This window comes from Triticum urartu, chromosome 3A, assembly GCF_056163025.1.
Source record: "Triticum urartu cultivar PI428250 chromosome 3A, HENAU_Tu73, whole genome shotgun sequence".
NCBI classification, from domain to species: Eukaryota; Viridiplantae; Streptophyta; class Magnoliopsida; order Poales; family Poaceae; genus Triticum; species Triticum urartu.
The window spans coordinates 222,528,373-222,543,413 of NC_141875.1; the positions used below are offsets into that span (position 1 = coordinate 222,528,373).

Genomic DNA, 15,041 nt, shown 5'->3' on the forward strand with positions numbered 1-15,041 from the left:
ACATAAAATTAAATAAAGCAACTAAAAAAGATCATTACCCTTTACCTTTTATTGGTCAAATGCTTGAAAGATTATCTAAGCACACACACTTTTGCTTCCTTGATGGATATTCTGGATTTTCACAAATACCTGTTTCTCAACCTGATCAAGAAAATACCACTTTTACTCGTCCTTTTGGAACCTATGCTTATAGACGTATGCCTTTTGGTTTATGTAATGCACCTGCTACCTTTCAAAGATGCATAATGGCTGTATTCTCTGACTTTCGTGAAAAGATTTTTGAGGTTTTCATGGATGACTTCTTTGTCTATGGGAAGTCTTTTGATGATTGTTTAAGCAATCTTGAGCGAGTTTTGCAGAGATGTGAATAAACAAATCTTATCTTGAATTGGGAGAAGTGCCACTTTATGGTTAATGAAGGCATTGTCTTAGGTCATACAATTTATGAAAGAGGCATTGAAGTGGACCAAGCTAAGGTTGATGCAATTGATAAAATGCCATGTCCTAAGGACATCAAAGGCATTCGTAGTTTCCTAGGTCATGCTGGTTTCTATAGGAGATTTAACACACTTTTCTAAAATATCTAGGCCTCTTACTACTATTTTGCAAAAGGATATTCCTTTTGTTTTTGATGATGATTGTCGTGAAGCCTTTAAAACACTCAAGAAAGCCTTAATTTCTGCACCAATTGTTCAACCACCTGATTGGAACTTGCCTTTGGAAATTATGTGTGATGCTAGTGATTATGCTGTTGGTGCTTTTCTAGGACAAAGAGTTGATAAGAAATTGAATGTTATTCATTATGTTAGCAAAACTCTAGACAATGCCCAAAGAAATTATGCTACTACTGAAAAAGAATTCTTAGCAGTGGTGTTTGCTTGTGATAAGTTTAGACCTTATATTGTTGATTCCAAAGTAACTATTCACATAGACTATGCTGCTATTAAATATCTTATGGAAAAGAAAGATGATAAACCTAGACTTATTCATTGGGTTCTCTTGTTACAAGAATTTGATTTGCATATTATTGATAGAAAAGGAGGTGAGAACTCCGTAGCTGATAACTTGTCTAGGCTTGAAAATGTGCTTGATGACCCATTTCCTATTGATGATAGTTTTCCTGATGAGCAGTTAGCTGCAATAAATGTTGCTAATGGTGCTCCTTGGTATGCTGACTATGCTAATTACATTGTTGCTAAATATTTGCCACCCAGCTTCACATATGAACAAAAGAAAAAAAATATTCTATGATTTAAGAAATTACTTTTGGGATGACCCACATCTGTATAAAGAAGGAGTAGATGGTATTATTAGACGTTGTGTACCTGAGCATGAACAGGGACAAATCCTACGGAAATGTTACTCTGAGGCTTATGGAGGGCATCATGCTGGAGATAGAACTGCTCACAAGGTATTGCAGTCTGGATTTCATTAGCCTACTCTCTTCAAGGATGCTCGTAAGTATGTCTCATCTTGTGATGAATGTCAAAGAATAGGTAATATCGGTAAGCGTCAAGAAATGCCTATGAATTATTCACTTGATGTTGAACCATTTGATGTTTGGGGGTTTGATTACATGGGACCTTTGTTGGAAATATGCCCTAGAGGCAATAATAAAAGGATTATTATTATATTTACTTATTCATGATAATTGTCTTTTATTCATGCTATAATTGTGTTATCCGGAAATCATAATACATGTGTGAATACTTAGACACCAACATGTCCCTAGTAAGCCTCTAGTTAACTAGCTCGTTGATCAACAGATAGTCATGGTTTCCTGACTATGGACATTGGATGTCATTGATAACGAGATCACATCATTAGGAGAATGATGTGATGGACAAGACCCAATCCTAAACATAGCACAAGATCGTATAGTTCGTTTGCTAGAGTTTTCCAATGTCAAGTATCTTTTCCTTAGACCATGAGATCGTGTAACTCCCGGATACCGTAGGAGTGCTTTGGGTGTACCAAACGTCACAACGTAACTGGGTGACTATAAAGGTATACTACGGGTATCTCCGAAAGTGTCTGTTGGGTTGACACGGGTCAAGACTGGGATTTGTCACTCCGTATGATGGAGAGGTATCTCTGGGCCCACTCGGTAATGCATCATCATAATGAGCTCAAAGTGACCAAGTGTCTGGTCACGGGATCATGCATTACGGTACGAGTAAAGTGACTTTCCGGTAACGAGATTGAACGAGGTATTGGGATACCGACGATCGAATCTCGGGCAAGTAACGTACCGATTGACAAAGGGAATTGTATGCGGGGTTGCTTGAATCCTTGACATCGTGGTTCATCCGATGAGATCATCGAGGAGCATGTGGGAGCCAACATGGGTATCCAGATCCCGCTGTTGGTTATTGACCGGAGAGCCTTCTCGGTCATGTCTACATGTCTCCCGAACCCGTAGGGTCTACACCCTTAAGGTTCGGTGACGCTAGGGTTGTTAGGAATACTTGTATGTGATTACCGAATGTTGTTCGGAGTCCCAGATGAGATCCCGGACGTCACGAGGAGTTCCGGAATGGTCTGGAGGTAAAGATTTATATATGGGAAGTTGTCATACGGTCACTGGAAAGGTTCGGGGGCATATCGGTATTGTACCGGGGCCACTGGAGGGGTTCCGAGGGTCCACCGGGAGGGGCCACCTCTTCCGGGGGGCCTTATGGGCTGTATGGAGAAGGGAACCAGCCCAAGTGGGCTGGGGCGCCACACCCCTAGGGCCCATGCGCCTAGGGTTGGGGGGAAACCCTAAGGGGGCGCCCCCTTGCTTGGGGGGCAAGCCCCCCTCCCCTTGGCCGCCCCCCCCTCTAGATCCCATCTAGAGGGGGCCGGCCCCCTTCCCCCTTCCCCTATAAATAGAGGGGTGAGGGGAGGGCTGCACACAAGATCCAAGGCGCAGCCCCTCCCCCCCCAACACCTCTCCTCCTCCGTCACGAGCTTGGCGAAGCCCTGCCGGAGTACTGCTGCTCCACCACCACCACGTCGTCGTGCTGCTGCTGGAGCCATCTTCCTCAACCTCTCCTTCCCCCTTGCTAGATCAAGAAGGAGGAGACGTCACGCTGACCGTACGTGTGTTGAACGCGGAGGTGCCGTCCGTTCGGCGCTAGGATCTCCGGTGATTTGGATCACGTCGAGTACGACTTCCTCATCCCCGTTCTTTGAACGCTTCCGCGCGTGATCTACAAAGGTATGTAGATGCAATCCGATCACTCGTTGCTAGATGAACTCATAGATGGATCTTGGTGAAACCGTAGGAAAATTTTTGTTTTCTGCAACGTTCCCCAACAGTGGCATCATGAGCTAGGTCTATGCGTAGTTCTCTTTGCACGAGTAGAACACAATTTGTTGTGGGCATAGATGTTGTCAACTTGCTTGCCGCTACTAGTCTTATCTTGCTTCAATGGTATTGTGGGATGAAGCGGCCCGGACCAACCTTACACGTACGCTTACGTGAGACCGGTTCCACCGACTGACATGCACTAGTTGCATAAGGTGGCTGGCGGGTGTCTGTCTCTCCCACTTTAGTTGGAGCGAATTCGATGAAAAGGGTCCTTATGAAGGGTAAATAGAAGTTGACAAATCACGTTGTGGCTTTCACGTAGGTAAGAAAACGTTCTTGCTAGAACCCTATTGCAGCCACGTAAAACTTGAAACAACAATTAGAGGACGTCTAACTTGTTTTTGCAGCAAGTGTTTTGTGATGTGATATGGCCAAAGTTGTGATGAATGATGAATGATATATATGTGATGTATGAGATGTTCATGCTATTGTAATAGGAATCACGACTTGCATGTCGATGAGTATGACAACCGGCAGGAGCCATAGGAGTTGTCTTTATTTTTTTGTATGACCTGTGTGTCATTGAGAAACGCCATGTAAATTACTTTACTTTATTGCTAAACGTGTTAGCCATAGTAGTAGAAGTAATAGTTGGCGAGCAACTTCATGGAGACATGATGATGGAGATCATGATGATGGAGATCATGGTGTCATACCGGTGACAAGATGATCATGGAGCCCCAAGATGGAGATCAAAGGAGCTATGTGATATTGGCCATATCATGTCACTTTTATTATTTGATTGCATGTGATGTTTATCATGTTTTTGCATCTTGTTTACTTAGAACGATGGTAGTAAATAAGATGATCCCTCATAATAATTTCAAGAAAGTGTTCCCCCTAACTGTGCACCGTTGCGACAGTTCGTTGTTTCGAAGCACCACGCGATGATCGGGTGTGATAGATTCCAACATTCACATACAACGGGTGTAAGACAGATTTACACATGCAAACACTTAGGTTGACTTGACGAGCCTAGCATGTACAGACATGGCCTCGGAACACAGAAGACCGAAAGGTCGAGCATGAGTCGTATAGAAGATACGATCAACATGAAGATGTTCACCGATGGTGACTAGTCCGTCTCACGTGATGATCGGACACGGCCTAGTTAACTCGGATCATGTTATACTTAGATGATTGGAGGGATGTCTATCTAAGTGAGAGTTCATTGAATAATTTGATTTAGATGAACTTAATTATCATGAACTTAGTCTAAAATCTTTACAACATGTCTTGTAGATCAAATGGCCAACGTTGTCCTCAACTTCAACGCGTTCCTAGAGAAAACCAAGCTGAAAGACGATGGCAGCAACTATACGGACTGGGTCCGGAACCTGAGGATCATCCTCATAGCTGCCAAGAAAGATTATGTCCTACAAGCACCGCTAGGTGACGCACCTCTTCTCCCTGCAGAACAAGACGTTATGAACGCTTGGCAGACACGTACCGATGATTACTCCCTCGTTCAGTGCGGCATGCTTTACAGCTTAGAACCGGGGCTCCAAAAGCGTTTTGAGAGACACAGAGCATATGAGATGTTTGAAGAGCTGAAAATGGTTTTTCAAGCTCATGCCCGGGTCGAGAGATATGAAGTCTCCGACAAGTTCTTCAGCTGTAAGATGGAGGAAAACAGTTCTGTCAGTGAGCACATACTCACTATGTCTGGGTTACATAACCGATTGACTCAGCTGGGAGTTAATCTCCCGGATGACGCGGTCATTGACAGAATCCTTCAGTCGCTTCCACCGAGCTACAAGAGCTTTGTGATGAACTTCAATATGCAGGGGATGGAAAAGACCATTCCTGAAGTATTTGCAATTATGAAATCAGCAGAGGTAGAAGTCAAAAAGGAACATCAAGTGTTGATGGTGAATAAAACCACTAAGTTCAAGAAAGGCAAGGGTAAGAAAAACTTCAAGAAGGACGGCAAGGGAGTTGCCACGCCCGGCAAGCAAGCTGCCGGGAAGAAGCCAAAGAATGGACCCAAGCCCGAGACTGAGTGCTTTTATTGCAAGGAAAGTGGTCACTGGAAGCGGAACTGCCCCAAATACTTAGCGGACAAAAAGGCTGCCAAAACGAAAGGTATATGTGATATACATGTAACTGATGTGTACCTTACCAGTACTCGTAGTAGCTCCTGGGTATTTGATACCGGTGCAGTTGCTCACATTTCTAACTCAAAGCAGGAGCTGCGGAATAAGCGGAGACTGGCGAAGGACGAGGTGACGATGCGCGTCGGGAATGGTTCCAAGGTCGATGTGATCACCGTCGGCACACTACCTCTGCATTTACCTACGGGATTAGTTTTGAACCTCAATAATTGTTATTTAGTGCCAAGTTTGAGCATGAACATTGTATTAGGATCTCGTTTAATACGAGATGGCTACTCATTTAAATCCGAGAATAATGGTTGTTCTATTTATATGAGAGATATGTTTTATGGTCATGCTCCGATGGTGAATGGTTTATTCTTAATGAATCTCGAGCGTAATGCTACACATATTCATAGTGTGAGTACCAAAATATGTAAGGTTGATAATGATAGTCCCACATACTTGTGGCACTGCCGCCTTGGTCACATAGGTGTCAAACGCATGAAGAAGCTCCATGCAGATGGACTTTTAGAGTCTCTTGATTACGAATCATTTGACACATGCGAACCATGCCTCATGGGTAAAATGACCAAGACTCCGTTCTCAGGAACAATGGAGCGAGCAACCAACTTATTGGAAATCATACATACTGATGTGTGCGGTCCAATGAGTGTTGAGGCTCGCGGTGGTTATCATTATGTTCTCACCCTCACTGATGACCTGAGTAGATATGGGTATGTCTACTTAATGAAACACAAGTCTGAGACCTTTGAAAAGTTCAAGGAATTTCAGAGTGAGGTTGAGAATCAACGTGACAGGAAAATCAAGTTCCTGCGATCAGATCGTGGAGGAGAATACTTGAGTCACGAATTTGGCACACACTTAAGAAAATGTGGAATAGTTTCACAACTCACGCCGCCTGGAACACCTCAGCGTAATGGTGTGTCCAAACGTCGTAATCGCACTCTATTAGATATGGTGCGATCTATGATGTCTCTTACCGATTTACCGCTATCTTTTTGGGGCTATGCTTTAGAGACTGCCACATTCACTTTAAATAGGGCTCCGTCGAAATCCGTTGAGACGACACCATATGAATTATGGTTTGGGAAGAAAACTAAGCTGTCGTTTCTAAAAGTTTGGGGATGCGATGCTTATGTCAAGAAACTTCAACCTGAAAAGCTCGAACCCAAGTCGGAAAAATGCGTCTTCATAGGATACCCTAAAGAAACTATTGGGTATACCTTCTACCTCAGATCCGAAGGAAAGATCTTTGTTGCCAAGAATGGATCCTTTCTAGAGAAGGAGTTTCTCTCGAAAGAAGTAAGTGGGAGGAAAGTAGAACTTGATGAAGTATTACCTCTTGAACCGGAAAATGGCGCAACTCAAGAAAATGTTCCTGAGGTGCCTGCACCGACTAGAGAGGAAGTTAATGATGATGATCATGAAACTTCAGATCAAGTTGCTACTGAAATTCGAAGGTCCACAAGGACACGTTCCGCACCAGAATGGTACGGCAACCCTGTTTTGGAAATCATGTTGTTAGACAACGGTGAACCTTCGAACTATGAAGAAGAGATGGCAGGCCCGGATTCCGAAAAATGGCTGGAAGCCATGAAATCTGAGATAGGATCCATGTATGAAAATGAAGTATGGACTTTGACTGACTTGCCCGTTGAGCGGCGAGCCATAGAAAATAAATGGATCTTTAAGAAGAAGACAGACGCGGATGGTAATGTGACCATCTATAAAGCTCGGCTTGTCGCTAAGGGTTATCGACAAGTTCAAGGGGTTGACTATGATGAGACTTTCTCACCAGTAGCGAAGCTAAAGTCTGTCCGAATCATGTTAGCAATTGCCGCATTCTATGATTATGAGATATCGCAAATGGACGTAAAAACGGCATTCCTTAATGGTTTCCTTAAGGAAGAATTGTATATGATGCAGCCGGAAGGTTTTGTCGATCCTAAGAATGCTGACAAGGTGTGCAAGCTCCAACGCTCGATTTATGGGCTGGTGCAAGCATCTCTGAGTTGGAACATTCGCTTTGATGAGATGATCAAAGAATTTGGGTTTATGCAGACTTATGGAGAAGCCTGCGTTTACAAGAAAGTGAGTGGGAGCTCTGTAGCATTTCTCATATTATATGTAGATGACATACTTTTGATGGGAAATGATATAGAGCTTTTGGACAGCATTAAGGCCTACTTGAATAAGAGTTTTTCAATGAAGGATCTTGGAGAAGCTGCTTATATATTGGGCATCAAGATCTATAGAGATAGATCAAGACGCCTCATAGGTCTTTCACAAAGCACATACCTTGATAAGATATTGAAGAAGTTCAATATGGATCAGCCTAAGAAGGGGTTCTTGCCTGTGTTGCAAGGTGTGAAATTGAGCTCAGCTCAATGTCCGACCACGGCAGAAGATATAGAAGAGATGAGTGTCATCCCCTATGCCTCAGCCATAGGTTCTATTATGTATGCCATGCTGTGTACCAGACCTGATGTAAACCTTGCCGTAAGTTTGGTAGGAAGGTACCAAAGTAATCCCGGCAAGGAACACTGGACAGCGGTCAAGAATATCCTGAAGTACCTGAAAAGGACTAAGGAAATGTTTCTCGTTTATGGAGGTGACGAAGAGCTCGTCGTAAAAGGTTACGTCGACGCTAGGTTCGACACAGATCTGGATGACTCTAAGTCACAAACCGGATACGTGTATATTTTGAATGGTGGGGCAGTAAGCTGGTGCAGTTGCAAGCAGAGCTTCGTGGCGGGATCTACATGTGAAGCAGAGTACATGGCAGCCTCGGAGGCAGTGCATGAAGCAATTTGGGTGAAGGAGTTCATCACCGACCTAGGAGTCATACCCAATGCGTCGGGGCCGATCAAACTCTTCTGTGACAACACTGGAGCTATTGCACTTGCCAAGGAGCCCAGGTTTCACAAGAAGACAAGGCACATCAAGCGTCGCTTCAACTCCATTCATGAAAATGTTCAAGATGGAGACATAGATATTTGTAAAGTACATACGGACCTGAATGTAGCAGATCCGTTGACTAAACCTCTCCCTAGAGCAAAACATGATCAACACTAGAATTCCATGGGTGTTCGATTCATCACAATGTAACTAGATTATTGACTCTAGTGCAAGTGGGAGACTGTTGGAAATATGCCCTAGAGGCAATAATAAAAGGATTATTATTATATTTCCTTATTCATGATAATTGTCTTTTATTCATGCTATAATTGTGTTATCCGGAAATCGTAATACATGTGTGAATACTTAGACACCAACATGTCCCTAGTAAGCCTCTAGTTGACTAGCTCGTTGATCAACAGATAGTCATGGTTTCCTGACTATGGACATTGGATGTCATTGATAACGAGATCACATCATTAGGAGAATGATGTGATGGACAAGACCCAATCCTAAACATAGCACAAGATCGTATAGTTCGTTTGCTAGAGTTTTCCAATGTCAAGTATCTTTTCCTTAGACCATGAGATCGTGTAACTCCCGGATACCGTAGGAATGCTTTGGGTGTACCAAACGTCACAACGTAACTGGGTGACTATAAAGGTAGACTACGGGTATCTCCGAAAGTGTCTGTTGGGTTGACACGGATCAAGACTGGGATTTGTCACTCCGTATGACGGAGAGGTATCTCTGGGCCCACTCGGTAATGCATCATCATAATGAGCTCAAAGTGACCAAGTGTCTGGTCACGGGATCATGCATTACGGTATGAGTAAAGTGACTTTCCGGTAACGAGATTGAACGAGGTATTGGGATACCGACGATCGAATCTCGGACAAGTAACGTACCGATTGACAAAGGGAATTGTATACGGGGTTGCTTGAATCCTCGACATCATGGTTCATCCGATGAGATCATCGAGGAGCATGTGGGAGCCAACATGGGTATCCAGATCCCGCTGTTGGTTATTGACCGGAGAGCCTTCTCGGTCATGTCTACATGTCTCCCGAACCCGTAGGGTCTACACACTTAAGGTTCGGTGACGCTAGGGTTGTTAGGAAGACTTGTATGTGATTACCGAATGTTGTTCGGAGTCCCGGATGAGATCCCGGACGTCACGAGGAGTTCCGGAATGGTCCGGAGGTAAAGATTTATATATGGGAAGTTGTCATACGGTCACCGGAAAGGTTCGGGGGCATATCGGTATTGTACCGGGGCCACCGGAGGGGTTCCGGGGGTCCACCGGGAGGGGCCACCTCTTCCGGGGGGCCTTATGGGCTGTATGGAGAAGGGAACCAGCCCAAGTGGGCTGGGGCGCCACACCCCCTAGGTCCCATGCGCCTAGGGTTGGGGGGAAACCCTAAGGGGGGCGCCCCCTTGCTTGGGGGGCAAGCCCCCCTCCCCTTGGCCGCCGCCCCCCCCCTCTAGATCCCATCTAGAGGGGGCCGGCCCCCTTCCCCCTTCCCCTATAAATAGAGGGGTGAGGGGAGGGCTGCACAAAAGATCCAAGACGCAGCCCCTCCCCTCCCCAACACCTCTCCTCCTCCGTCACGAGCTTGGCGAAGCCCTGCCGGAGTACTGCTGCTCCACCACCACCACGCCTTCGTGCTGCTGCTGGAGCCATCTTCCTCAACCTCTCCTTCCCCCTTGCTGGATCAAGAAGGAGGAGACGTCATGTTGACCGTACGTGTGTTGAACGCGGAGGTGCCGTCCGTTCGGCGCTAGGATCTCCGGTGATTTGGATCAGGTCGAGTACGACTTCCTCATCCCCGTTCTTTGAACGCTTCCACGCGTGATCTACAAAGGTATGTAGATGTAATCCGATCACTCGTTGCTAGATGAACTCATAGATGGATCTTGGTGAAACCGTAGGAAAATTTTTGTTTTCTGCAACGTTCCCCAACAACCTTTTCCTTCCTCTAATGGGTATACACATATTTTGGTTGCTATTGATTATGTTACTAAATGGGTAGAAGATATTCCAACTAGTAGTGTTGATCACAACACCTCTATTAAAAATTTAAAATGATTAAGGAAGTTATTTTCCCAAGGTTTGGAGTCCCTAGATATTTAATGACTGGCGGTGGTTCACACTTTATCCATGGTGCTTTCCGTAAAATGCTTGCCAAGTATGATGTTAACCATTGAATTGCATCACCCTATCATCCTCAGTCTAGTGGTCAAGTTGAACTTAGCAATAGAGAAATAAAATTAATTTTGGAAAAGACTGTCAATAGATCCAAGAAAAATTGGTCTAAGAAATTAGATGATGCACTTTGGGCTTATAGAACAGCATATAAAAATCCTATGGGTATGTCTCCTTATAAAATGGTTTATGGAAAAGCTTGTCATTTGCCTCTTGAGTTAAAACATAAAGCATATTGGGCAGTTAAAGAAATTAATTATGATTTCAAACTTGCTGGTGAAAAGAGGTTATTTGACATAAGCTCATTAGATGAATGGAGAACCCATGCCTATGAAAATGCAAAGTTATTTAAAGAAAAGTTAAAAGATGGCATGACTAAAGAATTAAAAAATGTGAGTTTAAAGTTGGAGAATATGTTCTTTTATACAACTCTCGTTTTAGATTTTTTATAGGAAAGCTCCTCTCGAAATGAGAAGGCCCCTATGTCATCAAAGAAGTTGACCTATCTGGAGCCATCAAAATAAATAATTTCGAAGGCACTAACCAGAAAGGTTGTCAATGGGCAACGAATAAAGCATTATATTTCAGGTACGCCTATTAATGTTGAAAGTAATATTATTCAAACCTTGACACCGAAAGAACATATAAAAGAGTCCTTCTAGAACACTCCAGAATTGTGAAAATAAGGAGGCCCGTGATACGTAAGTAAACGGACTCCGAAAAATTTGCAAAAATATTTTTTTATCAGTTTTGTAATATTTTAAAATTTTGGAAATAAAGAAACCACCAGGGACACCTCCCGTACTCCGTTTTTCTTTCATATACTTTGAGAGTTTGCTTAGTGATCTATCCTTGAAATTGTGTGCAACTTATATAATAAAGTTAGTTTTAGTTTTTGCTTTCTTTACTTTCATGTTGCAAATGAAAAAAAAATTAAGGAAGAAAGAAAAAGACAAATGAAATAAATGAACAAAGGAAATAAATAATGAAAAGATTATATACTTATCCTATGGTAGGTGATGGCGCCACATAAGGAAAAGTATAGATAGAAAATTTTATTAGAGATTGACAAACATAGCATTAGTCAATGATGCAACTCATGGAAGAATTAATAAGGGAAGAGAAAATTCACATATAGATATACTACCCTAGAAATCTTTTGTGATTGTGAGTCCTCATCAAAATATTATATGCCAAAATTGTTGAAGTTGGGCAAGGAAGACAACTTAATAGTTTATGTTTTTTTATATTCACAAAGAAGTCATATTGTCATAGATTTTTTAACATGTGGGGTTGGCCCCTATCTTTGCTAGCCAAAAATTATGTACTAAATAGATATACTACTTGTGCATCCAAAAACCCTTAAATCCAAATCTTTTTCAAGTGTCTGATAACCCATAAGTATAGGGGATCAATTGTAGCCTTTTTCGATAAGTAAGAGTGTCGAACCCAACGAGGAGCTAAAGGTAGAACACATATTCCCTTAAGTTCTATCGACCACCGATACAACTCTACGCACGCTTGACATTTGTCTTACCGGAAACAAGTATGAAACTATTTTGCAAGGATTAAACTATGAGTACTTTGCGAGATTAAAACTACAAATAAATTGCAAGGTAATAAAAGTGGAAAGCTTTTGGCAATAAGAAAGTTATTTGTCCCTAGAAAATCGATAACAAGTACCGGTAATCATTCTTGTAATTTTATATGAGGGAGAGGCATTAGCTAACATACTTTCTCTACTTTGATCATATGCACTTATGATTAGAACTCTAATAAGCATCCGCAACTACTAAAGATCATTAAGGTCGTGAAACCAACCATAGTATTAAGTATCAAGTCCTCTTTGTTCACATACGTCATACCCCACCTACTCGGATTTAAGTTTCTGTCACTCTCGCAACCCACCGTAAGCGAACCATACACATATTGCAACACCTTACAGCGGGGGCCCCTCACGTTTGCATGAGAACGGAAGGCACGGTAGGACAACATCATAAATAAAATATACAATCATACTCCCTCCGTTCGGAAAAAGTTGTCAAGCGCACAATGTATTATCTTTTTGCAAAAAAACCTCAAAATATTAAACCCGTCATGATTCAGCCCATCTCCTTCCTTCCTCTCCCCCGTCGCCTGCGCCTTACAGCCACCGTCGGTCGCGCGTCGCCATCCACCTTCGGGCCCAGCACGCGACCAACACCAGCGCCGCCGCCCGCCTAGCCCTGCGCCGCAGCTTCCCACCTGCGCCACTCGGCACAAAATCGACCTGCACCGCCGCCCGCTCGGAGTTGCGCCGCCGTCGCCTGCCTGTACCCACACCGCCGCCCGCCTGATGATGTTCCATGTCCACGTGGTGGAATCTCCCCAACACTTGCGCCACCCACCTTCGCCGCCCACGGCCGCCCACCTGCGGCTCGACTTCGTCCGCTTCGGCCGCCGGCGCCGTGGAAAATTCCGGCCACTCCCGCATCCCATGTTGTTTCTGCTAGTGGTCAACGTTGTCGCCGTGGACTTTTCGTGTTGCTGTTGCCTTTGTCCCCTGCCCCGCCTCTGCTGGTGCTGTTGCTTGTGAGTTTGCCCCGCCCGCCTCTGTTGCCTCTATTGCTGCTGCTCTGTTCACAATCAGCACATGATAGAAATAGAATTGGCACTTGATTTGTTCGCGATTTGAATTGAATTGACTAGGCCAAGGGGAAATTGAAATTCCAAAACAAAACTTGGAGAGCAACAACACATGTTCAGGGTTGTTCACAATCAGGTTCAGGGTGAATTGGCACTTGATTTGTTCACAATCAGGTTCAGGGTTGACAGATTCAGGTTCAGGGTTTGTTTCAGTTTATAGAAATGGCTACAAGTGTTTTTTCTGTACCCCATCATTGAAATTTTTTGGTTAGGAAGAATTGTCTTATTGCTGCTTGCTGCAAAAAGAAAGAAAGAAACAATGTTTATGTACACTGATTCTCTACATCAAGTTCATGTTCATTTCAAAAAAAAAATCAGTAGTTCAGTTAACCACTAACTTACTAAAAACCTTCAGCACTTCATTTCTTCTTCTGAATAAACATGACCTACAAAAAAATTGCAAGCAATTGTACATTCAAATTTACATCAAAGTACATATTCAGAGTTAAACTGAATTTACTACATTCAGTCAAGCTTAACTAAATTTGAGCTTGCAGCATTCGAAATGCTCAAGCCCACGTCCTCCCAGTGTGCATATATGCTGGTTATGGAGATCTGCACAACATATGATTGCACACATTAGAACTTTGAAAAATCTTGTGCATCATCTGTAACAAGCAAGCCATGGATAGTAAGGCCGAAACATGCTCAGATTGTGTTAGCTAGAACCACAGGAAATCATCCGATTGTCTGAATCCCAAAATGCCGAGAGAATGAACTCACCTCGTCAAGATTTGCAGCGTTGGCAATTTCATCCACGGTGAGGTAAGGCACGGCCAGGTCGTAGACGCTACCGGCGGCGGAGCTGGAGGGCGCCTCGTCGTCCATGCTGACGGGGTGGGCATAGAAGCTCCTGCCTCGCGAGGAGGCCCCGCTTGGTGCCCCTGCGGCCGGGAAGCCCTCGCCGACACGCCACGCCGAGGGGCAAGTGGAGAGCATCAGGAGAAGGGGCGAGACGCCGCCACCGACGCTGCGGTGGCCTACAGTCATGTAGGGGGAGCAGAGCGACAAGGCTGGGGGCGAGGATAGCAAGAGGCAGCGGAGAGGGGCGCGCACCAGCGTCAGCATCTTGGCGGCAGCGGCGGCTCAGTCGCCAAGATCCGTGGTCATCCTCCCCGCGTCGTTGACTTCTGCATCATCCGCTCGAAGTCTGGAGGAGGAGGTGGTGGATGACGAGCTTGAGGACCTGCCATGCATCCAGATCAAGCTCGAGGACATGAGCGCCATCGTCGGAGTCGGCAAGTCGAGGGATTTGCCGAAAAGGGGATCCGTTTCCTCTTTATCTTCTGGTGATGATGAAGAGAAGCGGCGAGACAAGGCGGAAAAGGCGGACGACGTGTGTTGAGGCGACGGAGGAAGTGGCGTGGCAACGGAGTAGGCGGCGAGGCGGTAGAGGACGCAGTAATTTCAAGAAAATTATTACGCACGCGCAAGATCACGGTGATGCATAGCAACGAGAGGGAAGAGTATCGTCTACGTATCCTTGTAGACCGTAAGAGGAAGTATTATGAAAACGCGGTTGATGTAGTCGTACGTCTTCACAATCGACCGATCTAGCACTGAAGGTACGACACCTCCGTGATCTGCACACGTTCAGCTCGGTGATGTCCCATGAACTCACGATCTAGTAGAGCTTCGAGAGAGAGTTTCGTCAGCACGACGGCGTGACGGTGATGATGTTGCTACCGGAACAGGGCTTCGCCTAAGCACCACTACGATATTACCGAGGTGGATTATGGTGGGGGCACCGCACATGTCTAAAAGATCAATGATCAACCTG

General features: G+C 44.4%; 1 protein-coding gene across 2 annotated transcripts; it reads right to left on the bottom strand.

Annotated features, from left to right (window-relative positions):
* Positions 1-12,560: 12,560 nt before the first annotated feature.
* Positions 12,561-14,662, bottom strand: LOC125543719 (uncharacterized). Of its 2 annotated transcripts, none has more exons than XM_048707177.2 (4): positions 13,985-14,662; positions 13,742-13,816; positions 13,600-13,647; positions 12,561-13,191 (listed from the first exon to the last, which is right to left on the bottom strand). In XM_048707177.2, the coding sequence occupies exons 1-3, from the start codon at positions 14,327-14,329 to the stop codon at positions 13,621-13,623; spliced, it is 447 nt and encodes a 148-aa protein (XP_048563134.1). In that variant the 5' UTR covers positions 14,330-14,662; the 3' UTR covers positions 12,561-13,191; positions 13,600-13,620. The 2 variants fall into 2 exon arrangements, with proteins under 2 accessions (XP_048563134.1, XP_048563135.1); XM_048707178.2 differs by having other exon boundaries at positions 13,604-13,647; positions 13,985-14,660.
* Positions 14,663-15,041: the final 379 nt, after the last annotated feature.

Excerpts from the sequence above, each read along its gene's own strand:
- LOC125543719 (XM_048707177.2), bottom strand. The coding sequence starts at position 14,329 with ATGCTGACGCTGGTGCGCGCCCCTCTCCGCTGCCTCTTGCTATCCTCG. Across the intron at positions 13,817-13,984 it reads ACGCTGCAAATCTTGACGAG|ATCTCCATAACCAGCATATA; the intron begins GTGAGTTCATTC and ends TATGTTGTGCAG. Across the intron at positions 13,648-13,741 it reads ATGCTGCAAGCTCAAATTTA|GTCATGTTTATTCAGAAGAA; the intron begins GTTAAGCTTGAC and ends ATTTTTTTGTAG.